Below are 22310 nucleotides of genomic sequence, written 5' to 3'. Positions count from 1 at the left end.
CAGTCATGGCAGTAATGACATCTCCAGTAATGGAAATCTGCCAGTAGTGTCACTACTGAGGCAACCATGAAATGAGTATCTCAGCAGCTAATTGATAGTGAAAACACTCTGTTAAACACTCTGCAGACATCTGAGCAGCCTGCAGTGAGTTCTGATGTTGCTTAGCCAGGTCTCTAGATGACTGCTGAACATCTATGAAGAAAACAAGGAAAGCAACAATAAACTACTTCTAATTCTACTGGGGTTATTCCACAGTGGATGTGGTAAGGAACTTTTAAGATCTAGTTTATGTTAGCGTGGGCATTATATGAATAATCACATTACACACAGACCTGATACAGTAAAAGGTCAGGTGTGCTAACTTGGATTGTACACACAAGTGATGGTCTAATTTCATAATGGTGATTTTGCCCAGAAATGTTCACTAGTACATTCTAGGATCAATTGAATTTTGCATAATTATTACTTGAAAAGGCACATGATGCAATTAATTTCTACATTTGTTTTCCTTCTATTAACAAATTACCAACACATCTGAAGATTACTTCTAATTCATTGCATTTTTTGACATTTTGGTAATAATCTCTTTATCAAATGCTGCTGGAAATCAATATGACCGTGTTTCAAAAAATTCAGCTAGATTTAATCAGACATAACTAAATCCATGGTGACTCATTGATCGATTCATACTTGTTTGGCAACTCAGTAACATTATCTCTAATGTTAAGTTACAGCAATTTCTCTGTTCACCAATAGTAAACTGATAGAAATTACCATTTTTCCTCTTTCTTTAAGGTAAGGGAGTTGGCATTTGAAATTTTCCAATCTGAAGGCACAATTATCCAACCTGGAGAGCTTTCAAAACTATGACCAGCACATTTCCCCACCTGTCTCGTTTAATACCTTTTTAGAATGGAAGTTATCTGGTCCTGAAAATCTAAACTATTTTAAGTCCTGTTTTTATAATTTTAGTTATATTATACTAACACTTTCCCTGATTGACTGACTGGTATTTCAACCTCTTCTACCTGTTTCTGCTCCATGCTTCCCTGATCTTCAAATTTGTAAATTCCTGCTCAATTCCTATCATGAGTGGTTAAAACAAAAAGCTAGATCTATATGTTTTGGTGTTTTGAAGAAAAAGAACTGATTTTATTGAAACATCTAACATTCTGATGTGGCATGACAAGGTAGATATTGAGATATCTATGTTCTATGTTTCCACTAGTAGACATAGAGGATTAGGGTGATTATTTAAAACTGAGGTACATAGGAACTTACAGAAGATGGTTAATTCCTGGAATTCTGTATCCTAGAGGGTTGTGGCAAGATAATTGAGGGTATTTAAAGAGGAAGTAGACAAATATTTGAAAGATCAAGGAATTGAGGGCTCTGAGGGACTGGCACAGAAGAGGAGATGAGGCATGGGGCAGATCAGCCATGATCATATTGAATGCTGAGGCAGGCTTGAGGAGCCAAGTGGCCTACTCCCTCTATTTTCTTGTGTTCTACCACTACTTTCAGGACTTCTGTAGACAATTCCTACCAGGATCTTGAATCCTTTATTTTCCATTGCTGTATTTGAGCCTTTAGTCAACATTGTTCATGCACTTCTTTTCCTAATCTCCCTGTTCTTAATTACTTGCTAATTAAGTGTATATAGGTATCCTAAATATGTCATAAATCTTGCCTTTTGGATTTTTTGTTGTTGCACTTATTTATATAACATTTTCTTTTGTCATTTTATACAGTGCACTAAAACCTGTGGTGTTGGAATAAGAATGCGAGATGTGAAATGTTATCAGGGAAAAGAAATTGTCCGAGGATGTGATCCTCTCTTGAAACCAGTTGCAAAACAAAGCTGTGATCTTCAGGCCTGTCCTACCCAGCCCCCAGGTAATAGTGCGTACAGTAAATTCTATTGTGTTGTGCTTCTGACACTTTACTAGGTGTTAGATTTAAAAATTAATTTGTATTGTATGTCTACATTTAAATTTGAACCTTGACTTCAAAGTCAGCCTTTGAACATGTGCATACATGAGCATTGTCTACATACTGTAGCTCAATGACTGAAGTTGAAATGACTCTGATTCTGAAGAGGAGGTAATGTAGGTTGAACAGTTCCTTATTTGTCATGTAGATTAGCACCATTCCAGTGGGAAGCCTGTTGGAGGTGAGATGCAGCATTGCACTAAAAGATTGTGAAAAGTGAGGTGATATTCCAAACACGTCACCATTCTGCATCATGGTGGTGACTGCTGGGTACCTGTTAATTAAGTTTGTCATGCCCCCACATGTGCCAGTGTTATGCTGCATTCCCTCAGTACCAGGCCAAAATGTGGGCAGCTGATGGCAATGGTATCAGGTCAGCAAGCACACTGCAGTGCTCCTAGCCACACTACTGCCGTGCACTCATCCACATGCCCACTAGTACTTCTACAGAATGGACATCAGTGACTTGTCCAGGTCTCCCAGCACTACAGGGAAACCTCACCTTGATCTCTTACACCCAGAAGAACATTAATAATAATCACTTGAGTACCAGCTCAAAATAGACTCCTACTCACACACTATCTGGATTTGGAAATGTACATTGATGTGACAGTCTGTTAATTTCCTTGCCTACATATTCTCTTATTCGCAAGGTGGCTTCATAACAGTAATTTTCATTATCTACAGACTTTTATTGTGCAATGATGCAAAATGCTTAATTTATTCTCAAGTTGTAGGCAATACCAGCAAGCCACTTGAACTGTGTATCCTTAGTTTCCGAGAAGCTGATGGCAGATTACGCCTATAGTTCTTGAGTTTAAAAATGGTTCTAAGGTGGTGTTATGTAGACTGTTTGGGATTAACCTGGTAGATCGAGTTAGTGAACCATGTCTTAGTCACAGTGCTATGTTTCTTGGAGGGGAAGTTGAAGGTAATGGTCCTCTTGTACTGCTTAATGTTTAAGGTTTGGGAGAGGGTTAAGTCATCAAAATAATCTTGTTACATTGTTGCATGCCACCAAAAAGTATGGGACAGAGCATCTTTAGTGATCTTACTGTTACCTCTGTTCATGTTTTATTTCTGTTCAGTATTGTGAATCCATCAGTATCTTGACTGCCAGTTTGTGCAATCTTAGTCTCAGAACAGGGCTTTTATTTGACCCTTCAGGTTGATGACCAAAAGATCGGATCGCAACACAACACCACAAGGATTAAAACTGTTTTTTTTTTATTTCACATAAAACAAGTTGACAGTTCCTTAAGATACTGACTATCACAATTATTGTTCCACAGATGACAGTTGTCAAGATCAACTTGGGACTAACTGTGTGCTGGCAATAAAAGTCAATCTGTGCTCTCACTGGTATTACAGTAAGGCATGCTGCAGGTCTTGTAGAACTGCTAATTCTTAGTAGAGACTGGCAGAATAATTGTATCTCTCAACATGTGAATAAAAGAATGATGTCTGGTGGAATTAGTTATATGCAAGGATTTAGTGGTTTCTTCTATCAGGAGCCCTTACTTGATTATTGCAATGCCATCAAGCTGCACCAAAAACATCCTACTCTGTGAAACTGTCAGGTTCCCTGGATGCACAAAGCAGATAGTCCCCACAGTCCATGCCATCATATATATCTACCTATCAGTAATATGGTAAAGCTAGCATACTCTATTCACAGTATCTTATAAATTATTTTAGTACAAGGCCATTCCAACTAGTGCTACTGAACACCAAGACATGGTTTTGGAACTATGGTTATCAGCTCTGTAAGCTATCATGCAAAAAGAGCTACCACAATGATAATTCCCTATTAATTTAATGTGATTCTCTACTACATGCTAAATGATAGATTAGGTAATGTTTTAACCTTGGTATTTTTATACAGTATTTGCCTTTAATACACTGATTACAAATATTTTTCACATAGTAATGGAGCATGGCTCCCAAAAGGATGGACAAGGCATCCAGTTTCAGAGGTGCCGATCACTGAAGTACTCCTACCCTCAATGCGTTGCCTTTGCCTCAGTCAGTCCAGTCCTTCGGCTTTAGTCAGTCTGTCCCTATGCCACTTGTCACATTAAGCCTCAAGTCCCACTCAGTCTTTGGGATTACTGTTAGTTCAGTGTTTAGGCTTCTGTTGCTTTCTGGAATCCTTGTTAGATCCACTTGTCAATGAATTTCAGTTTCAAGACAGCACCATAAATACCCATGTTGTGGAAGCATTTTAACACTTCAACTGGTGAAATTGCTAATGCTGTTCAGGGTATTCTCAGCTCTGATATCTTTAACTTTTAATCAAAAATAGCATGGATAATAAATTAGGTTATCCAGCAGTCACCCCTATTTTATGATTATTAGTAATAATATTTAGTTCCTCGTGCTTTCCACAGATGAAGTGTTCTAAAACATACAAACTTCTCTATATAAAGAACCCAGTATAATAGCCAGTGGCAGTCTGTTATGAGCTATAGTATAACAATCAGAGATTGTGACAGTAAAGATCATCTAGTAAAAATTAATAAAATTCAACTTTTACCATAAAAATCAAAAGTTCTTTGACTTTTCTTTGGTAATGACTTTACCCATTTTAGTTTTTAACATGTATCATGCTTAAGAATTGAAATTGAAACAACCACCTCGACCTAAAAGTAACTTCTGGTCCTCCCACTAATTCAGTTATACTGTACCTGCCAATATTTATGTTAAATTTGATATAACATCAGACCCAGGAGCATTCAAGGAACCAACCAGCCAATCAATTTTGCTGGCAAAGTGCATGTGAAAATAAACATTTCATGATTCCCCTTCCTCCTTGTGATTATGGGTAACAAAATATCTTAAAGATCCTGATTTATCATCTGATAGTGCCTAGTTGTTACAGGTAATCCCAGTTGTTTCAGTTTCTCTGATTAATGATAATATGCAGACATGTTTTTATCAAGAAAATAATGTTCTTTTACTGTTATAAATCATGTATACCTGTGCCAGAAAACCCAGGCTGACTGTTGCAAACGTGCTTGTTATAATATTTAATAACTTTTGTAATCTGTAATTTTATAATTCTATTATTATTAATGACAAAGTGATTTCCTTTTTTCCAGATGCATTTTATGAATCAGATACTGTTAAAGTCTTAAGTTTTAACCCAGTGCAAAGTATTTATCCTGGCCACTTGGAGTTAGGAAAACTGGAAAAAAGAAAATTGGGATATTGTATGTACAGTGTGTATATATTTTAAAATTAGTACATTATGAAAAGTAATAAACTTGTTTGTCTATTAGAGTTTTGTAGTTTATTTCATACAATATTTGTCATATTTCAGAGATGGGAGTTATGGATATCAGTTTTTAACTGATTAATGGTATCCAGAAATATAATATCCACTAAAAGTCATCTATTCTTCTTGTGACCCTGAGATGGATTTGCAATCTAATGAATTTATAAAGCTCCCTGGAAATCTGAAAATTGGACCAGGAATTGTTAAATGGATCCAATTAAATTGAAATGAGCCTTTTGGTCTGTACGCATTTTGGATGGAAGACAAGTTCAAATCCAAACAAACGTGTTGACAACTCCAACCTCTGCTTCTTCACTACCCTTAGCTCCAGATTGATCTTATCAGTAAGCCTTGCTTCACCCATCATCAAAAGTTAAAGCCATCCATTCAGCTTGCATGACAGTTACTGCCTGCCCCTGCCCCCACCCCCCTCCATCCCATTCAATCAACTTCCCATGCTGTTTGCACAACTTGTTTCAGGGTGCAGACTGGGATAAAATTTCCATCCCTTTACCAGACAATTATCAGGATCATAATCTTCTATGCCTTTAATGACTGACCACCCCACCCCTCCTTCAGTTTCTCTCTTAATGAAACTTTATCCATTTATCCCTTATCCCTCATTTCTGTCCGTTACAAACTTTATTGGTGCAGAATTCTCTGAATCTCAAACCAGATGACTGCAAGTTTAATTGAAAAGTATTTTTTAAAAAATTGCAGATGCTGGAAATACTCAGCAAATCAGGCACTGCCTGTGCAAGCAGACAGAATTAACATTTCAAGTCTATGATCCTCCATCAAACCTGGAAAAGTGAGAAAACACATGTTTTTAAGTACAAAGGGGGGTGAAGAGAACAAATCTTTGATAGGGTAGAGACCAAGGTTGTTCAGCTGACAGAACTCTTTATTTTCAAGTATTTCAGCAATCCTCCATTATCCCAGCTAAAAAATGTTCTTCGGTCATATCCAGCAGTCTTTGTTTCTTAACAACAGAACTTATTACTAAAGTGACACAAATCTACAGTACTAGAAATTCTGAGGCAGTCTGTACAAAGCACAAAACCATTATAATTTAATGGGAAGACTTGGTTAACTTGAACCAAGTTTCTAAAGTAATTTCATTATCTTTCAAGCACTTTGGGAAGTCCCTGAGATCGCACCAAATGCAAGTTGTTCTTTTTTTTCCTTTTTGACATGAGGGCAATTTTTATATGAACATTGACAACACCCAACTCTACTCTCATTAGTTTATTTCTCTGCCATATACAGGGATAATCTTTCAGCCCCCACACCTGAACCCACTAGAATTCCCTTCTTAAACAAAAACACTTACAATACCTGTTAACGCTTGGCAATTCCACTATCTCTTCTTCCCCTCTCCCCTATATATTATAAATTACTATTTTTTTAATTTGTAGAGGAACAATATACAAATCCTCACTGTTGTAATGGATCAATTCATTAAGCTCAGAAAATGCCAACAATGAGGTTTTTTCTGATGCAATTATGATATTCTAATGATTACGAGTTGCATGTACCTAGATGCAACATTGTAAGATATCTTTATTAGTCACATGTACATCGAAACACATAGTGAAATGCATCTTTTGCGTAGTGTTTTGGGGGCAGCCCGCAACTGTCGCCATGCTTTTGGCGCCAACATAGCATGCCCACAACTTCCTAACCCGTACGTCTTTGGAATGTGGGAGAAAACCCAGGCAGACACAGGGAGAATGTACAAACTCCTTACAGACAGCAGCCGGAATTGAAGCCAGGTCACTGGTGCTGTAATAGCGTTACGCTAACTGCTGCACAGGACATTCTGACCTTCACACCCTGGCTAATTGGAATTTATGTTTGTAGATGGCAGATTACAATGCTCTTAATAATTGTTGTTGGTAATCAACAACTTTCTGTCTACCAAAAATAGTTTGAGCATAAACATATGTATCCTATGGCCAAAAAAGACTCCTTCATTAGGGCTCTAAAATCTTTGCTATATTTTAGGCACTTTGCAGTCATCATCACTTAAGAATAAATACTTTGAACTAATACACTACAAAAGATCAGAAATAGAACCATCACTCCTGCCTTTTTTCGATCATTGATTGCCTGGTATTCATCGCAACATGGATATTGCATTGTTTCAACTTGATCACACTGAAGACAGGAAAATGTTTGCAGGAATTACAATGCATTTACCCAAATCTGTTTAACTCAGTGCAGGAAGCATATAAGATTTGTCTTCTCACCTCATTATCCTGATTTCAGCTTCCAGCCAGTACAAACAGTGCTTAGCAATCTTGTAAGTGGCTAGCAGCAGTTCAAACCAGCTGATGACGATCAAAGTTATACCTGCACCTCTTAAAGGGAAATGCTCATTTCACATAATTATGAAGCTTGGAACAAGTCAGAAGGGTGGGCACCCTGCTTTTCCAACACATCTAGACTCTGGTAGATAAGGTGGAGAGAGCTCCTCCAATCATAATCAGGTTCTCTAGATCCAGGTTAGTTAATAGAGGAGGTTGTAATGGAGGTTAATGCTAGGATATGGATACAATCCCATAAGAAGTGTAATGACCTCAGTACACGGTCAGGATCTTTGAAAGCTTTAGATTCCGTTCCTGACAGCTGTCTCTCAAGCCTCACATGCTATACGCCCATATCAATCGCTTGAGGGTTAGGGCTTTTCCTAACAAATGCACTCCATTTCCTTGGGCACATACATAAAAACAAGAGGGTGGGTAGACCACTCAAGGACAATGGAGGGAATTTATGCCTGGAGCCAGAGGAAGTGGGCAACGTACTAAATGAGTACTTTGCATCAGTATTCATCAAGGAGAAGGACATGGAGGATAGTGAGATCAGTGTGGAGTATGCCAATATTCTAGAGCATGTCGATATCAAGAAGAAGAAACTATTGGGTCTCCTGGGATAGTGAAGAAGGTTGTCAAAGGATACTGTAGGATATAGACCAGTTGGAGATACGGGTAGAGAAATGGCAAATGGAGTTTAATCCAGACAAGTGCGAGGTATTGCACTTTAGCAGGTGGAAAGTAAGGGGAAAGTATACAGTAAATGGCAAAGCCCTTAGGAGCACTGATGTACAGAGGGATCTTGGAGTGCAAGTCCATTGTTCTCTGAAAGTGGCAACACAAATAGGGTGGTAAAGAAGGCACATGGCCTGTTTGCCTTCATCGGTCAGGGCATTGAGTATAGAAGTCGGGAAGTCATGTTACAACTAAAACTTTGATTAGGCTACATGTGGAGTATTGTGTGCAGTTCTGTTTGCCACCTTTCAGGAAGGATGTGGAGGCTTTGGAGAGGGTGGAGAAGAGATTCGCTGGGACGTTGCCTGGATTAGAGAGCATTAGATATAAGGAAAGGTTGGACAAACTTGGATTGTTTTCTCTGGAGTGTCAGAGGCTGAGGGGAGACTTGATGGAATTATATAAAATGATGAGAAGTGGAGATAGGCTACTTAGTCAAAGCCTTTTTCCACAGGATGGAAATATCGAATACTAGAGGGCATAGCTTTAAGGTGAGAGGGGGAAAATTTAAAGGAGATTTGCGAGGCAATTTTTTTTTCCACACGGAGTGGTAAGTGCCTGGAACGTGCTGCCAGGTGAAATGGTGGAAGCAGATACAATAGTGACATCTAAGAGGCATCTGGACAGGCACTTGAACAGGCAGGGAATGAAGGGATATAGATCATGTGAAGGCAGATGAGGTTGGTTTAAAAAGGCAACATGGTCGGCACAGACATCTTGGGCCAAAGAACCACTTCCTGTGCTGTACCATTCTATGTTCAAACCATTACCATGCCTCACATCCACACCTTACAACCCCGGTACCAGTTCCAGAGTCACTCAGGATTTCTGCTTGAGAACTAAGAGGAGGACTTGAATGGGATTGTTTACAAGGGATTGCATGCACACACAAGATGCCTGAGCATTGGCAGGTCCATCTAAAATCCTGCATAAAATATCATGGAATGCAGTTCCTACCTTATTGCACATTGCTCGGAGCAGTGTAGAATTGGTGGAAAATTTCTTTTTAACACATATAGACATCATGTTGCAATATTTCCACTTCTATTACAGCACAAGCAGAAACTGCTCAACACCAATGGAAGTGCCCCCTTCTGGCATTGAAGCTTAGATTGGCAGAGGCAGCTGAATGTCCATAAACTCCTTGCAAGGGTGCAGAGGGACTCTGAGTGGGCAAATAGTTTCAGATGTACAGGTAAACAAGTAAAAATAAGTTTAAATTTCAACTAGTCCATAAATGATTTTTATTATTTTGCACAATTCCTTCTTGCTATTACTGCCCCTTTTCCAGATTCCCCCATGGAGTTTCTTATAAGTTCCTGCCCAGAGACTGCCAACTAAAAGAACAAGTATGTTTTTGTGAATCTATCACTGATGAAGTTGATGAAGTGCTGAACGGTAATTTACTTTTGATTTACAAAGTTCTCTGGTTTATTCATGTGACTTAAACAATAATGTTCCTGAACAATGTAGAGTTAATCAGTACCACAGAATACATCATCAGCCATGTACTAACTCCTGTCACATAATTAGATCAGACATACTCAATAACATAACAACATTAGCAGCCATCAAACATAATAAGAAAAATCACTACAATTTATCTGGTCCATTTAAACCAGGAGTTTTAAAACTTCCACTTAATCAAACGCATCTCATTCATTAGAAGATAAATAAATATATAAATACATCAATAAGTTTTTGTCTAAATTACATTTTTTTATATCCAGGCCCTCTTTTTATAGTGTGAGTAATTGTGTTTTTTTGTTTGGGATTGAAAGAATTTTACTGATGCTTTTGGAATTGCATTCAATGATTCCATCCATTTTCCCATGAAATGTGCAAACCAATGGTCTAATTTTATTATATAAAGCAGCTGTGGTAGAAAACCAAAGTAACAAACCTCTTCACACATCAGTGCTGATACTTCGACTTCTGCTAAAAGTGTCTCTGGCCAACTTAGCCCTGCCCAAGGGCAGTTCCTGGGGGTTTGTAAGCATTTCTAAATCCTCCTCACTGACAGAGTTGTAGCTCATGTTCTCACCCCCATTCCGAATCTCTTCAATCTGATGGACATAGAAGAGTGGCTTGCAGTTGGAACAAAGAGCTCTGGACTGGAAGTGATCCTGGGAGTAGGCTACAGAACTAAAGTGAAGTCCATTTCCAGCACTGTGATTGTAGTAAGCAGCCGGCAGACGCGAGTGCACTGCAAAATCAGGCTCCTCCTCATCTCCATCCCATTCCTCTCGCTTACAGCAATAATACTAAAAAAAAACAAAAAGTAAAACTTACAGAGCAGTGACAGCTTAAGAAAGTGGGATTCAGGGAAGAGATCAAGTATTTCCTTTCCCTACTGACAGTTGCAGCTCCTCTCAGACAGCATGGATTGGTTGGAGCACCAATGGGGACAAGGAAATTATAGACCAGTGAGCCTTAGATAAGTGGTAGGAAATTATTGGAGAAGATTCTCAGGGACAGGATTTACTCAGATTTGGAAAAGCATGGACTTATTAGGGATAGGTGGCACAGCTTTATGCAGGGAAGGTCTTGCCTCACAAACTTGACTAAGTTTTTTGAGGAAGTGACAAAGATGATTGATGAAGGTAAGGCAGTACATGTTATCTACATGGGCTTTCGTAAAGCATTTGACAAGGACTCTCATGGTAGGCTGGTCCAGAAGATTAAGTCACATGGACTCCACAGTGAGTTTTTAAATTAGATACAAAATTGGCTTGGTTATAGAAGATAGAGGATACTGGTGGAAGGGTGCTTCTCTGACTAGATGTCTGTGACTGGTGGTGGCATTTGGAATTGGAATTGGTTTATTATTGTCACATGTACCGAGGTAGAGTGAAAAACTTGCCTTGCATACCGTTCGTACAGATCAATTCATTGCACAGTGCATTGAGGTAGTACATGGTAAAACAATAACAGAATGCAGAATAAAGTGTCACAGCTACAGAGAAAGTGCAGTGTAGGCAGACAATAAGCTGCAATGTCATAACGAGGTAAATTGTGAGGTCAAGATTCCATCTTATTGTACTAGGGAACTGTTCAATAGTCTTATAGCAGCGGGATAGAAGCTGCCCTTGAGCCTGATGGTACGTGCTTTCAGGCTTTTGTATCTTCTGCCGATGGGACAGGGAGAAGAGAGAATATCCAGGGCGGGTGGGGTCTTTGATTATGCTGGCTGCTTTACCGAGGCAGGATGAAGTATAGACAGAATCCATGGAGGGGAGGCTGGTTTCTGTGATGTGCTGAACTGTGACTACAACTCACTGCAGTTTCTTGTGGTCCTGGGCAGAGCAGTTGCCATACCAAGCCGTGATGCATCCAGATAGGATGCTTTCTATGGTGCATCAATAATAATTAAAAAAAAATCGATGAGCATCATCAAGGACTTGCCAAATTTCTTTAGCCTCCTGAGGAAGTAAAGGCACTGGTGAGCTTTCATGGCTGTGGCGTTCAGTGGTGACTTGTGATACATATAGTGGTCAGGATGAAAGTGTAGGTGGTCTGATTAGTAAGTTTGCAGAGGACACAAAAATTGGTGGAACTGTGGATAGTGAAGGTTGTCAAAGGATATAACAGGTTATATCGGTTAGAAACTTGGATGCAGAAATGATAGAGCAACAAACAACCTGCTGGAGGAACTCAGCGGGTCGAGTAGGATTTATGGGAGGAAAGGAATTGTCGACATTTCAGGTCGAAACCCTGCATCAGGAGAAATGGTAGATGCAGTTTAATCCAGACAAGTGTAAGATGTTGCAATTTGGGAGGTCAAATGCAAGAGGAAAGTATACAGCAAATGGCAGGAGCATTGATGTACAGAGCAATTTTGGAGTGCACATCCATAGCTCCTTGAAAGTGGCAACAAAGGCAGATAGGGTGGTAAAGAAGGTGCAGATAGTCAGAGCCCTTTTCCCAGAGAGGAAATGTCAAATACTAAAGGGCATGGTTTTAAGGTGAGAGAGGGAAATTTTAAATGAGATTTGCTTTTTATTTTAAATTACACAGAGTGGTAGGTGCCTGGAACATGCTGCCAGGGGAGGTGGTAGAAGCAGATACAATAGCAATGTTTTAGAGACATTTAGACAGACGCATGAACCAGCAGGGAATAGAGGGACACAGACCACGTGCAGGCAGATGGGATGTTAGATTGGCACATGGTCGGCAGAGGCACGGTGGGCCAAAGAACCTGTTCCTGCGCTGTACTGTTCCACATTCTATGATCTACAACCTGCATCAATTTCATAAGTCTCAGGACCTTTCTCGGCCAATGGAATTTCCCTGGAGTACAGTCATTGTTTTGCTGTAGGAAACCCAACTTGTACGTAAGTTGCACATGAAAAAAAATGCCTCAGCTTTTAACATGAAGCCAGTGGATACACTACACTCAGGCCTGCAAGAATGTCCCTCCAAATGTTGGGCAGTGCTTTATAATTCTCGTACCCTGTTACAGACATTAAGCAAACAGACAGGAAAAGACCAGCCAGTCCATTTAGCCTCTTCTCATTAATCACATCACCACTAAGCATCATAACCCTCAAAGAGTTGGCACCTGCTGAGTATGTCTGCCCAACATTTTGCACTTCCCCACAAGGTCAAGGGTGGAGGAAAGATCAGAGGCAAACATTATACGGTGCACTTGGGATATAACATTCACATATAACATCAGCAGAATTATCCAAAGAAAAAGTAGTCACAGCTCTACCTCACTACTGCCACTCTTGACCCTTCTGCTCCCTCTGATTTGTCACACTTCTCTTCAGCAGCCCAGCTTACAACCCCATATCATCCCTTCGTAAAGCTTGCCCATATCCACCTATGGAACTTTGTTAGTCTCAACCCTGCCTCAGTCCTTCAGATAAAACCTCCATCCATGCTTTTGTTCCAAAGGCTCTCCTGGACAGTCTTCCATTTTCCACTCTTTGTAACATTGAATTCATTCAAAAATCTGCTGCCTATAGTTTAATATTGAAACTCTGTTCCCCAGCAGTTCCATGGCAACAGCCTAATTTTGAACCAAACTATTCAGTCTTACATTTGTTTTTGACTCCACCATGAGCTTCTGAATCCATATTTACTTCGTAACCAGAAATGTCCACTTCCACCTCTATACATTGTCTCATTTCCATCATTGCTGAAAGCCTCATCTCCGCCTTTCTGACTGTTCGATTGTTCTTGACAACCTCCAACTTTGAGCTCATCCAAAGCCTTGCTCCCAATCTAATGTCCTGGTTACCCGCCATTACTATTCTCATTGACCCACTTTAAGTCCCATACTGGCAATGACTCATTTGGCAAATCCATTCATGGCACTGGCCTTACCTTCCTCTGGAAGGTTGTTGTGTATTCTTTGAATTAATTTTTACACCCTTGATGCTCAATGACTTCAGTTCCCAAGATCTAGAATTCCTTTTCCTTCATCTTTCAATTTTCCTTTCTTTCCTTCCTCTTTTAAGACAGTCTTTAGAACTTATCTCTTCAACCAAACTTTTGGTCATCTATCCTGCTAATACCTTTGTAAATTGGTATCCAATTTTACTTTTTTTAAACACTCCTCTGAAATACCGTGAGTTGTTTTACCATATTAAAGGTGTAATGTGAGTGCAAGGTGTTGTTTTTGTTGTTGATCACAAGTGGTATCTGAAACACTGCAGGTCTTTGGAAGTCACCATTACCATATTTTTAAATACAGTTTCAGATTCTCATTCCCACAAACACTGCACTTTGCAGAGGGTTAACCTTAACTGACATCTATCCCGAATCAAAAACACTTTAAGATGGCTGTACCTTGGCCTAGCAGGTTACACTGACACTGACCTGCAGGCGGCAATAACACAACACGATTATTATACAAAGAAGGATAATCGTAGCCAATATTCCTCCAGTGATGACTACAGTCCCGGCTGTCATTCGACCAGCTCTCCATTAACAATCTGAAATGGAAAGAGTAGGAAGTTCAAGGAGCAAAGTGAGATTGGGAGACCTTTAGATATAAGACACATCAGAGAATATTAAATTAATAATCATCTGTTCTTCAGTTTAAAGTTAAGTGTGAACAATTTTTGACTACAAGACAGGAGCCAGCAGTCATTTAACTGACACCCACCCATATCACACAACCCCTTCCAAAGCCTGGTCAACTCATCCCTGTCTCGGTCAATCATTGCCATGCATGACCAAAATATCCCATTCTCATTTAGGTCAAATGTCATATTCCCAACCATGGTCAATCCTATTCAACACCATGGTCAATCATTCGATTTTCAGTCAATCCCAATCCCAAACCCCCCCAAAGGCAGTCAGTTTTATTCGTAGCCATCATTGACCTGATTCTCAGCCATGGCAAATCCTATTTGTAGCCATAATCAATCATCCCTTTCCCAGACATGGTCAGTCCCATTCCCAGCCATAGTTCATCTCAATCCCTGGCATGGCCATTCCTAATCCCAGTCATAGCCCATCCCATTCCCAGCCATGATCAAACTCATTGCCAGCCAGTCAATTCCAAACACAGTCTTGGTTAATTCCATTCCCACCCACAATCAATCACATTCCCAGCTGTGTTTAATTAATCCCACCTCCAACTGCAAGCATACACCATAACAGCCATAGTTAACCCATTCCCAGCCTTGATTAATCACGTTCCCATTCGTGATCAATCCCATTTCCTGCCATGTCAATCAGTCCCACTCCCGCTCCCAGCTGATGTGCTTCTCAGCCACAGTCAATCAAACAGTTTAATTCCCAGTCATAGTCAATGCATTGAGAGAAAAATATTTGGATTTTGCTGCAGCTCTCATGGTGTTCAGGTTGTTCATTATGATGGTGGGGGAGGGAGATGTTGGGGTGAGGAGGTGGGAGTTCAATGGGTTGTGCCCTGCACCGATCACCGTGGTCTCACTGGTGGGATCTTCCATGCCAGCTGGTGATTAGACAATAAAACGGACAAGTTTTAGAAACCAGCTATAATCCAAGCAGGCAGCAGTAAAGGGAAATTTACTGACTAGAGCTCAGTCTGTGTGATGGGCATCACACTCGTTTACTTTCAAACAATCTTACTGCGCAAAGGAAGGCACCTGGCCCATTGAGCAGGACAAGGATAAGCTGTTCTGTGGATCTTTAGATCTCCACTTTAGCCTCATTTCCCTATCATTAAACATTTCTTTTCATATACTTCTTTTCTGAGTAACAATCCAATTCCTTTTTAATGTATTATCATCTTTAATATCAGCTGCCTTCATGAAGCATTACATATCTATGTGGAATCCCTTTCACCTTCCCTCCGCTTGAGCTTTCTGCGTCTTTTAAGTTTGTGTGTTGCTCACAGTTCCTGCATGGGTTTTGTTTGTGTAATGATCGATTAGAAGCTATCTGACATCATGGAGGAATGACAGTGAGCTTGGATCATCAGCTTCCTCAACATAAACACATAGTCCATGATTAGATGACGAGTAAAAGACTTACTCAGACGATAAACACCAGAAACATTATGAGCCCAGACCACAAACAGCAACACAGCAAATTACCTGCCACTTTCAGGGTAAGATTCGGGCCAGTTTTCCCACACTGGCTCCAGAAATACCCGTCACATCACAAAATGCTCACAAATCACAAATATTCCTGTCTCAACAACAGTCTGGAAAATATAAACAGCACATCTGGAACCTCAGAGGCTATCACCACCTGCTGGTGGTACCAACACATTACATCATGCTGTCATGCCAATTTCATCCAATCACCATTCTCCACTGTTTTCCGTGGTTATGGAAGGCTGCGCTGCATCCAGTTACTATGGTAACAGTGATGCAACAATCTTCTCACAGGCAAAAACTCCAAACACATTTGTTCCTGAACAACATGACTCAGTGCAATTGGGATGCCACCCACAGTTGAAGAGCCAAATTTAGAATGCAGGCTCAAATTTAACGCTGTCTTGCATAATCCAGGGGTCTGACAGATAGTTCAGGCCATTGATACTGCTGTCTTATTAACTGACTTAACCTGCTCTTATGACCAGCTGGGATGCAGGCCCTCCAGAAAGGAGTAGACCCTTGAATGAATATGAATCTCAGTGGCTTCATTAAGTCTATACAGCATGGAAACAGGCCTTTCAGCCCAACTTGTCCATGCCAACCAAGTTGTCTACCCGAACTGGTCCCATTTGCCTGCATTTGGCCCATTTTTCTCCAAACCTTTCCTATCCATGTACCTGTCTAGATGTCTTTTAAACATTGTAATTGTACCCATCTCTACAGCTTCCTCTGGCAGCTCGTTCCATATACCCACCACCCTCTGTGTGAACAAGTTGCCCCTCAGGTCCCTTTTAAATCTTTGCTCTCTGACCTTAAACCCATGCCCTCTAGTTTTCGACTCCCCTACCCTAGGAAAAAGACCGTGACCATTTACATCCAGACTATAACTTTAATACAATTGCTTCAGTTCGGACTCCCCCAGCCCTAAGGGACCTATTTACAACTGCTAAGCCCATTTCCTCTGATTCCCCAGTTCCCATTGTTCACCCACAGAGTCAAAGTATTCCACAGTGAAAAAGTGGGACTTCTATAGAATCCAACAGAGAGTCAGATCTGTGGAGACTCTGATCAATCCTGTATAATCCCATTCCACAACCATTTCTATTCCCAATGAAACGTGGCTGCAGGAAGTGTAAAATCAATGTTAATATTCTGCTCAATATGGGTCTGATGGATTTTTAAAGACAGATTCTGACACTTTATGGACATTACTAACTCATTATACAGACGTACGGAAAATGAGACTTTTTGTTTCCCATCAGATCTCGTGTGAGGAACGAGTATCAAACAGACTATGTTAACACAATCGTTCACACTTCCTCCACCAATGACGCATAGTGCACAAAGGAGGGTGCGTGACAACAATTTCCATGGCAACCATGCCAAAATGGGTTGCAGTTCATCCTCAATTAGCATAAAATTTGAAAATATACTTTTAGCTGGAGTGTTCATGTTACAGGTTGCTTACTGTTTTAGCACAAGAACTAGTGGGAAAATTGTTTCCTTACCATACCAATATTGCTCAAGAACATTCTTTAACCCGTAATCTACCAACACCAAATTGCCCAAATCCAATACTCCCCAGAAATGTCCTCATCAGCACTGCACACCAGCCTTGTATACCCATCAGCACTGTACCACAGTTGTACTGTGAAAGTACCGTACACACCAGCACTGTATCTACTGCTGTTTTACAGAAGTAGACCTTTGCCCCAACTGTATAGTACCAAGTGTTATACAGCGGCAGACTTCTGTCCACCAGCACAATGATCCACCCATTCAGTGTTACAGTGCAAATTTTTTGCCTTACTGCCCTAAAGAAGAATGGAGAGAGCAAATGGAACCATAAACCAGTTAGCCTGACAGAATTTGATGGAAAAAAGCTAGAATTTATTATTAGAGACATGGTATCGGAGCATGGGAAAATACAGCATAATTAGGCAGATTCAACACATTTTGTGAAAGGGAAATTACTTTTGAGAATTCCTTTAGAGATATTTGAGGGTGTAGCTAACAGGTAAATCAGGGCAAGCCACTGGATGCTGTATATCTGGATTCTCAGAAGGTATTTGAAAAGCTACCATAAAGAAAAAGTTGCTTCACTAGATTAGGGATCATGTAACTGAAGGGAATAATATTAACTTGATAACATTTTGGTTAATGGACGGGAAACAGTAAATAAGAATAAGTAGGTCACTTTCAGGTCAGTGTCTGAAACTGGTGAAATGCCACAAGATTTACAGAGGTTTTTACCTGTATATGGACTGGATCCTGTACACTTAGAATGTGTTCTAATCTTAATTCCTTTCCCACGTCCACCTTTCTTAAACACACATTATAATCTGTTTCTCAACAAACCAATTCTGAGTGGTTAAACAGAACCTGTGATTACTAAAAAGAACAACTGAAGTAATGGGTTCCAGATCGCATGGATAACTCACCAAGAGTGAAAGTTCTGGGATCACTGAGAGCAAAGATCATGACGTTTCTGTCATCAGTGTGTAAGGGATCAACCGGTTCAAGGGGCTCCTCCTGTTCCTACATCCTATTTGCTTTGCTCCTTAAATAAATTGCATCCAACTCTGTACAAATGCTACTTAAATTTTATTTTGAACATAGTAAATCAATGTCCATCATTGGAGAAACTCATTATTTTAATATTTCTCATATTTTCCTTCAACATTGAAGGAAAGGATTTGACTCATCAAATCTTTGCCTGCTCTCAGAGCATTTTCATCACTTCCACTCTCTGCCACATACCTATCGGTTCCTCTCAATTTCCTGACACTCACCTAAACACTGGAAGTAATTTACGGTCGTCAATTAACCTACCAACCAGCAAGTTTTTGTGATGTGGGAGGAAACTGGAGCATCCAGGAGAAACCCATGCGGTCACAGGGAGAATGTGCAAACTCCATACAGACAGTGCCCGAGGTCAGGATTGAACCTGGATCTTTGGAGCTGTGAGGCAGCAGCACTAACTGCTGTGCCATCGTACCATCCTTCTCGTTAACATTCAGTGGACCTTTCTTCTATTGAATACTGATTTCTATTTGCTGTTTTTATAAAAACTGTGTGGCATTACCTGATTCTTGAGCTTATGAGCCACATTTGAAATGTTTCCTCTGATTCTGAGCTATATGAGGTTAGATGAAATTATCAAAATGAATAAGTGAGATAGCCAAGGAAATCTAATTACTGGTGGATTTGTAGAACATTGAATAAAGTGGGAGTCTTTATCAAGCTGTTGGATCAACAAACAAAATGCTGGAGGAAGTCGATGGGTCAGACAGCATCTGAGGAGAGAAATGGACAGGTGTCATCTCAGGTCGAGACCTTTCATCTGGAATGAAAGACAGAGGGGGGACAGCCAGTATAAAGAGGTGAGGGGGAGGGTTGGGGCAAGAGCTGGCAGGTGATAGGTGGATTCAGGTGAGGAGGGGTGATTGGCAGATGGAGTCAGGTGGGGGAGGGAAGGGTGGAGATGGCGACAGAGGCTTGAAGGCAACAGGGCTCCAGATGAATCAAATAAGGGAGGTGGAGAAGGAAGATGAGAACAGTGGGGGATGGGACATAGTGGGAGGAGTGTGTAGGTGATGGGCAGGTGGAGTGGGGTGGAGGAGGGGAAAGAAACAGGGTGATGGGGGCTGGGGTGGGTGTAGAAGTAACTGAGTAGATCAGGAGGAGAGAGAAAAGGGACGGGGGGGAGCAGTTTACCTGAAATTGGAGAATTCAATGTTCATGCTGACAGGTTGGAGATAACCCAGGCGGAATATGAGGTGCTGTTCCTCTAGTTTGTGTTTAGCCTCAATCCTGGCAGTGGAGGACAGACAGGTCAGTGTGGGAATGGGGGAGGGAATTAAAATGGCTGGCAACCAGGAGGCCACGGAGAACGGAAGGCAGGTGCTCGGCAAAGCGGTTGCCCAGTCTGCGTCGGGTCTCACCGATGTAGAGGAGGCCACATCAAGAGCACCAGGTGCAATAAACAGGATGGGAGGAGAAGCATGTGAATGGCTGCCTCTCTTGGAAGGGCTGTTTAGGGCCCTGGAGGGTGGTGACGGAGGAGGTGTAGGGACAGGCATTGCACCTTCTACAGTTGCGGGGGAAAGTGCCAGGGATGGATGGATGAGTGAACCAGGGAGTCACGGAGAGAGAGCTGTTGGATACAGTGCTGAGTGAAACTGTGGCATTAGATCCTGCTGTGAAGGATAAAGCTGCTGGTTTGAATGTGATCTTGAATCCTGTTCTGTGGAACAGAGAGGTTCAAAGCAGGTCATGTCTGTGACATCAATTAGTCAGTGTAACAGTGGCAGTTTGATCACAGGCCAAACCTTCTTTGCTTCATCATTAAATTTACATCATTATTTTATAGTCAAATTCAAATTATGTTTATTATGTGAAAATATAAATTGAGCATGATGCTTTGTCTTCCTAATGTTTTGTTATATAATAAGCCATTTACCTCTGAGTCCACAAATAAATTCTTTCCCCTCTACACTGAGGAAGCAATATTCCTTTGCCAACAAAAATGTTGAAGCGGGGTTGAAGTGGACTGTTACCAAGTGACTACACCCCCGTAACAATATGGCAAATGTACTTTGCCCCAGGATCTTCAGGGTACAAAGAGGCCTCCATGGAGCCAGTAATTGGTTACTAGACAATTTCCACAAGTCCAGTTAAAGACAGATGAAGACATTGGAGTCAAACTCAAGTGAGGCTCCTGGCGAGATGGGTTTGAAGTCAATGGAGTAACAGGGGCAATGTGTAAATGTCATATAGCCACAAATTTAAAATAATGCATTCTATCTGATGGGTTCTGACAATATTCAGTGAGAGATCATTCAATTCAACAGATTGGGAAGGACCTGAAATTGCATCAGAGTAGGAATTGATGGGTATTGGTTGGGTCTTATTTTCCCAAGAGTGGCAAGCAACTGAGATAAATTCTTAACTGGTGTAATGTTGTGAGCGAAAGGTGCTGAATTTTTGAGTTTAAGAGGGAGCTGCCGGGACAGAGATTGCATCGTATGGAAGGTGTGCCTTGGACAAGACTCAGTCTTTATAACAATGTGAATTGGTTTCCATAGCCAAGGGAATGTGGAGTGGGGTGGAGAGATGAGGTTTACAAAGTCTTTTCTCCTTACAGGGTTTTGCCTCTTCCAGGAAATTAATGGACTGCTGGGGATGGGACAAAATGACTTATGGATGTTGGGAGGTGAGGTGGAGGGGTGCGTGAAGAGAATGAGAGCTTTCCCTTCCATTTAGTTTTGGATGTTCACAAAGGTGATGAGATTTCTTGCTGCCATCTCATTAGTTCACACACTGATCACTTGTCCTGCAGGTATCTTAATAAAATACAGACAGTATTTAACTGAGGCCTCAAAGCCCCAGTGAACCTGAGATGAAGTGGGTGCACCTGGATTGGGGGCGCCTTCGGACATTACTAGGTCTGGAATGGATCAGCCACTCTGCCCCTGACTTGCAGTAAGTCTCAGGAAAGCCAAATCCGCTAGCTTGAGTCTTTTCATTGACAACAAATTACATCTTCAATAAACGCTATTAAACTTGTCAAGTGTAGCCTGCCTTTAATAAATTTGCTCTCAGCCTTGATTAAATGATTCAATTAATGTAAGTCAGAAGATGGATTCTAAAAGTTTGTGCACATAAGGCTCGACTAACTGGTTTACAGCAAGCTAAATCATTGTTCTCTCTCTTAGATACAGTAAAATGGACATACAGTATATATACATTAAACACACACACACACATATATATATATATATATATATACACACACACACACACTCACATTATACGTTAGGAACACACAGTGTAGATAAAACACATATACACTATACACAAGCATTACACATTACAACTCACAACCATCACATGGATAACATGTATACACTTCACATTGAATATACACAAATATTACATGCTAAGCACACATTATACATATTTAAGCATATATTGTACACTAAACCAATGAATGCTATATAGATTAAACACACATAGGTTCCACATCAAGATGACATAAACATTACAGATTATGCATATATTTCATTTATATTACAATTTGAACACAGATATATTAGATATTAAACATATGTGATGACACATACAAAATGTTTTGACCAATTTATTGATAGACTCACCACTGCAACCGTTTTGATCTGTCTTTGATTGTCTATAATTCAGTTTGATTGAGGATCAGGCTTCTGTTGCTAGGTGATGAGAATAAGGTGGGTGTTTGTGAAGTGCTAAGAAGCCTCAATCTGATGGCTCAGAGACTCAGACTTTTCTCTGTTCAATCTGGCTTCTTATTGGAACTGGCTTCATGTCTGCCAAAGAGTCAAAGTTCATAATCTGGCAATGAAATTATTCTCACTATTTGGCAGTGGGACCTAACTCACTATCCATGCATGGGAGCAGTCTCACTATGAGCCA

At 40.5% G+C, this 22310-nt stretch overlaps 2 protein-coding genes across 2 annotated transcripts in view; one reads left to right on the top strand and one right to left on the bottom strand.

The window, feature by feature from the left end:
- Positions 1-3595, top strand: part of LOC127582299 (ADAMTS-like protein 2) — a 57337-nt gene extending 53742 nt beyond the window's left edge. Inside the window, exons 18-19 of the mRNA XM_052037477.1 lie at positions 1752-1896; positions 3285-3595. Of these exons, the coding sequence (XP_051893437.1) occupies positions 1752-1896; positions 3285-3403 (264 nt within the window). The 3' untranslated portion in view covers positions 3404-3595. The remainder of the gene's footprint in view (positions 1-1751; positions 1897-3284) is intronic.
- A 6613-nt stretch (positions 3596-10208) lies between these two features.
- On the bottom strand, positions 10209-22138 carry fam163ba (family with sequence similarity 163 member B, genome duplicate a). Its single transcript, XM_052037254.1, has 3 exons — positions 22019-22138; positions 14146-14261; positions 10209-10583 (listed from the first exon to the last, which is right to left on the bottom strand). Exons 2-3 carry the CDS (start codon positions 14236-14238, stop codon positions 10227-10229), a joined length of 450 nt encoding a protein of 149 aa, XP_051893214.1. The 5' UTR covers positions 14239-14261; positions 22019-22138; the 3' UTR covers positions 10209-10226.
- Between the last annotated feature and the right edge of the window lie 172 nt (positions 22139-22310).

This window comes from Pristis pectinata, chromosome 23 (assembly GCF_009764475.1).
Source record: "Pristis pectinata isolate sPriPec2 chromosome 23, sPriPec2.1.pri, whole genome shotgun sequence".
Lineage (NCBI taxonomy): Eukaryota > Metazoa > Chordata > Chondrichthyes > Rhinopristiformes > Pristidae > Pristis > Pristis pectinata.
The sequence above is the reverse complement of the archived record's forward strand: the minus strand, read 5'-3'. Positions and strand labels throughout refer to the sequence as shown.

Coding starts and splice junctions, on each gene's coding strand:
- fam163ba (XM_052037254.1), bottom strand. CDS start 14,238: ATGACAGCCGGGACTGTAGTCATCACTGGAGGAATATTGGCTACGATT. Junction 10,584..14,145: donor TGTGTTATTGCCGCCTGCAG/GTCAGTGTCAGT, acceptor GTTTTTTTTTAG/TATTATTGCTGTAAGCGAGA.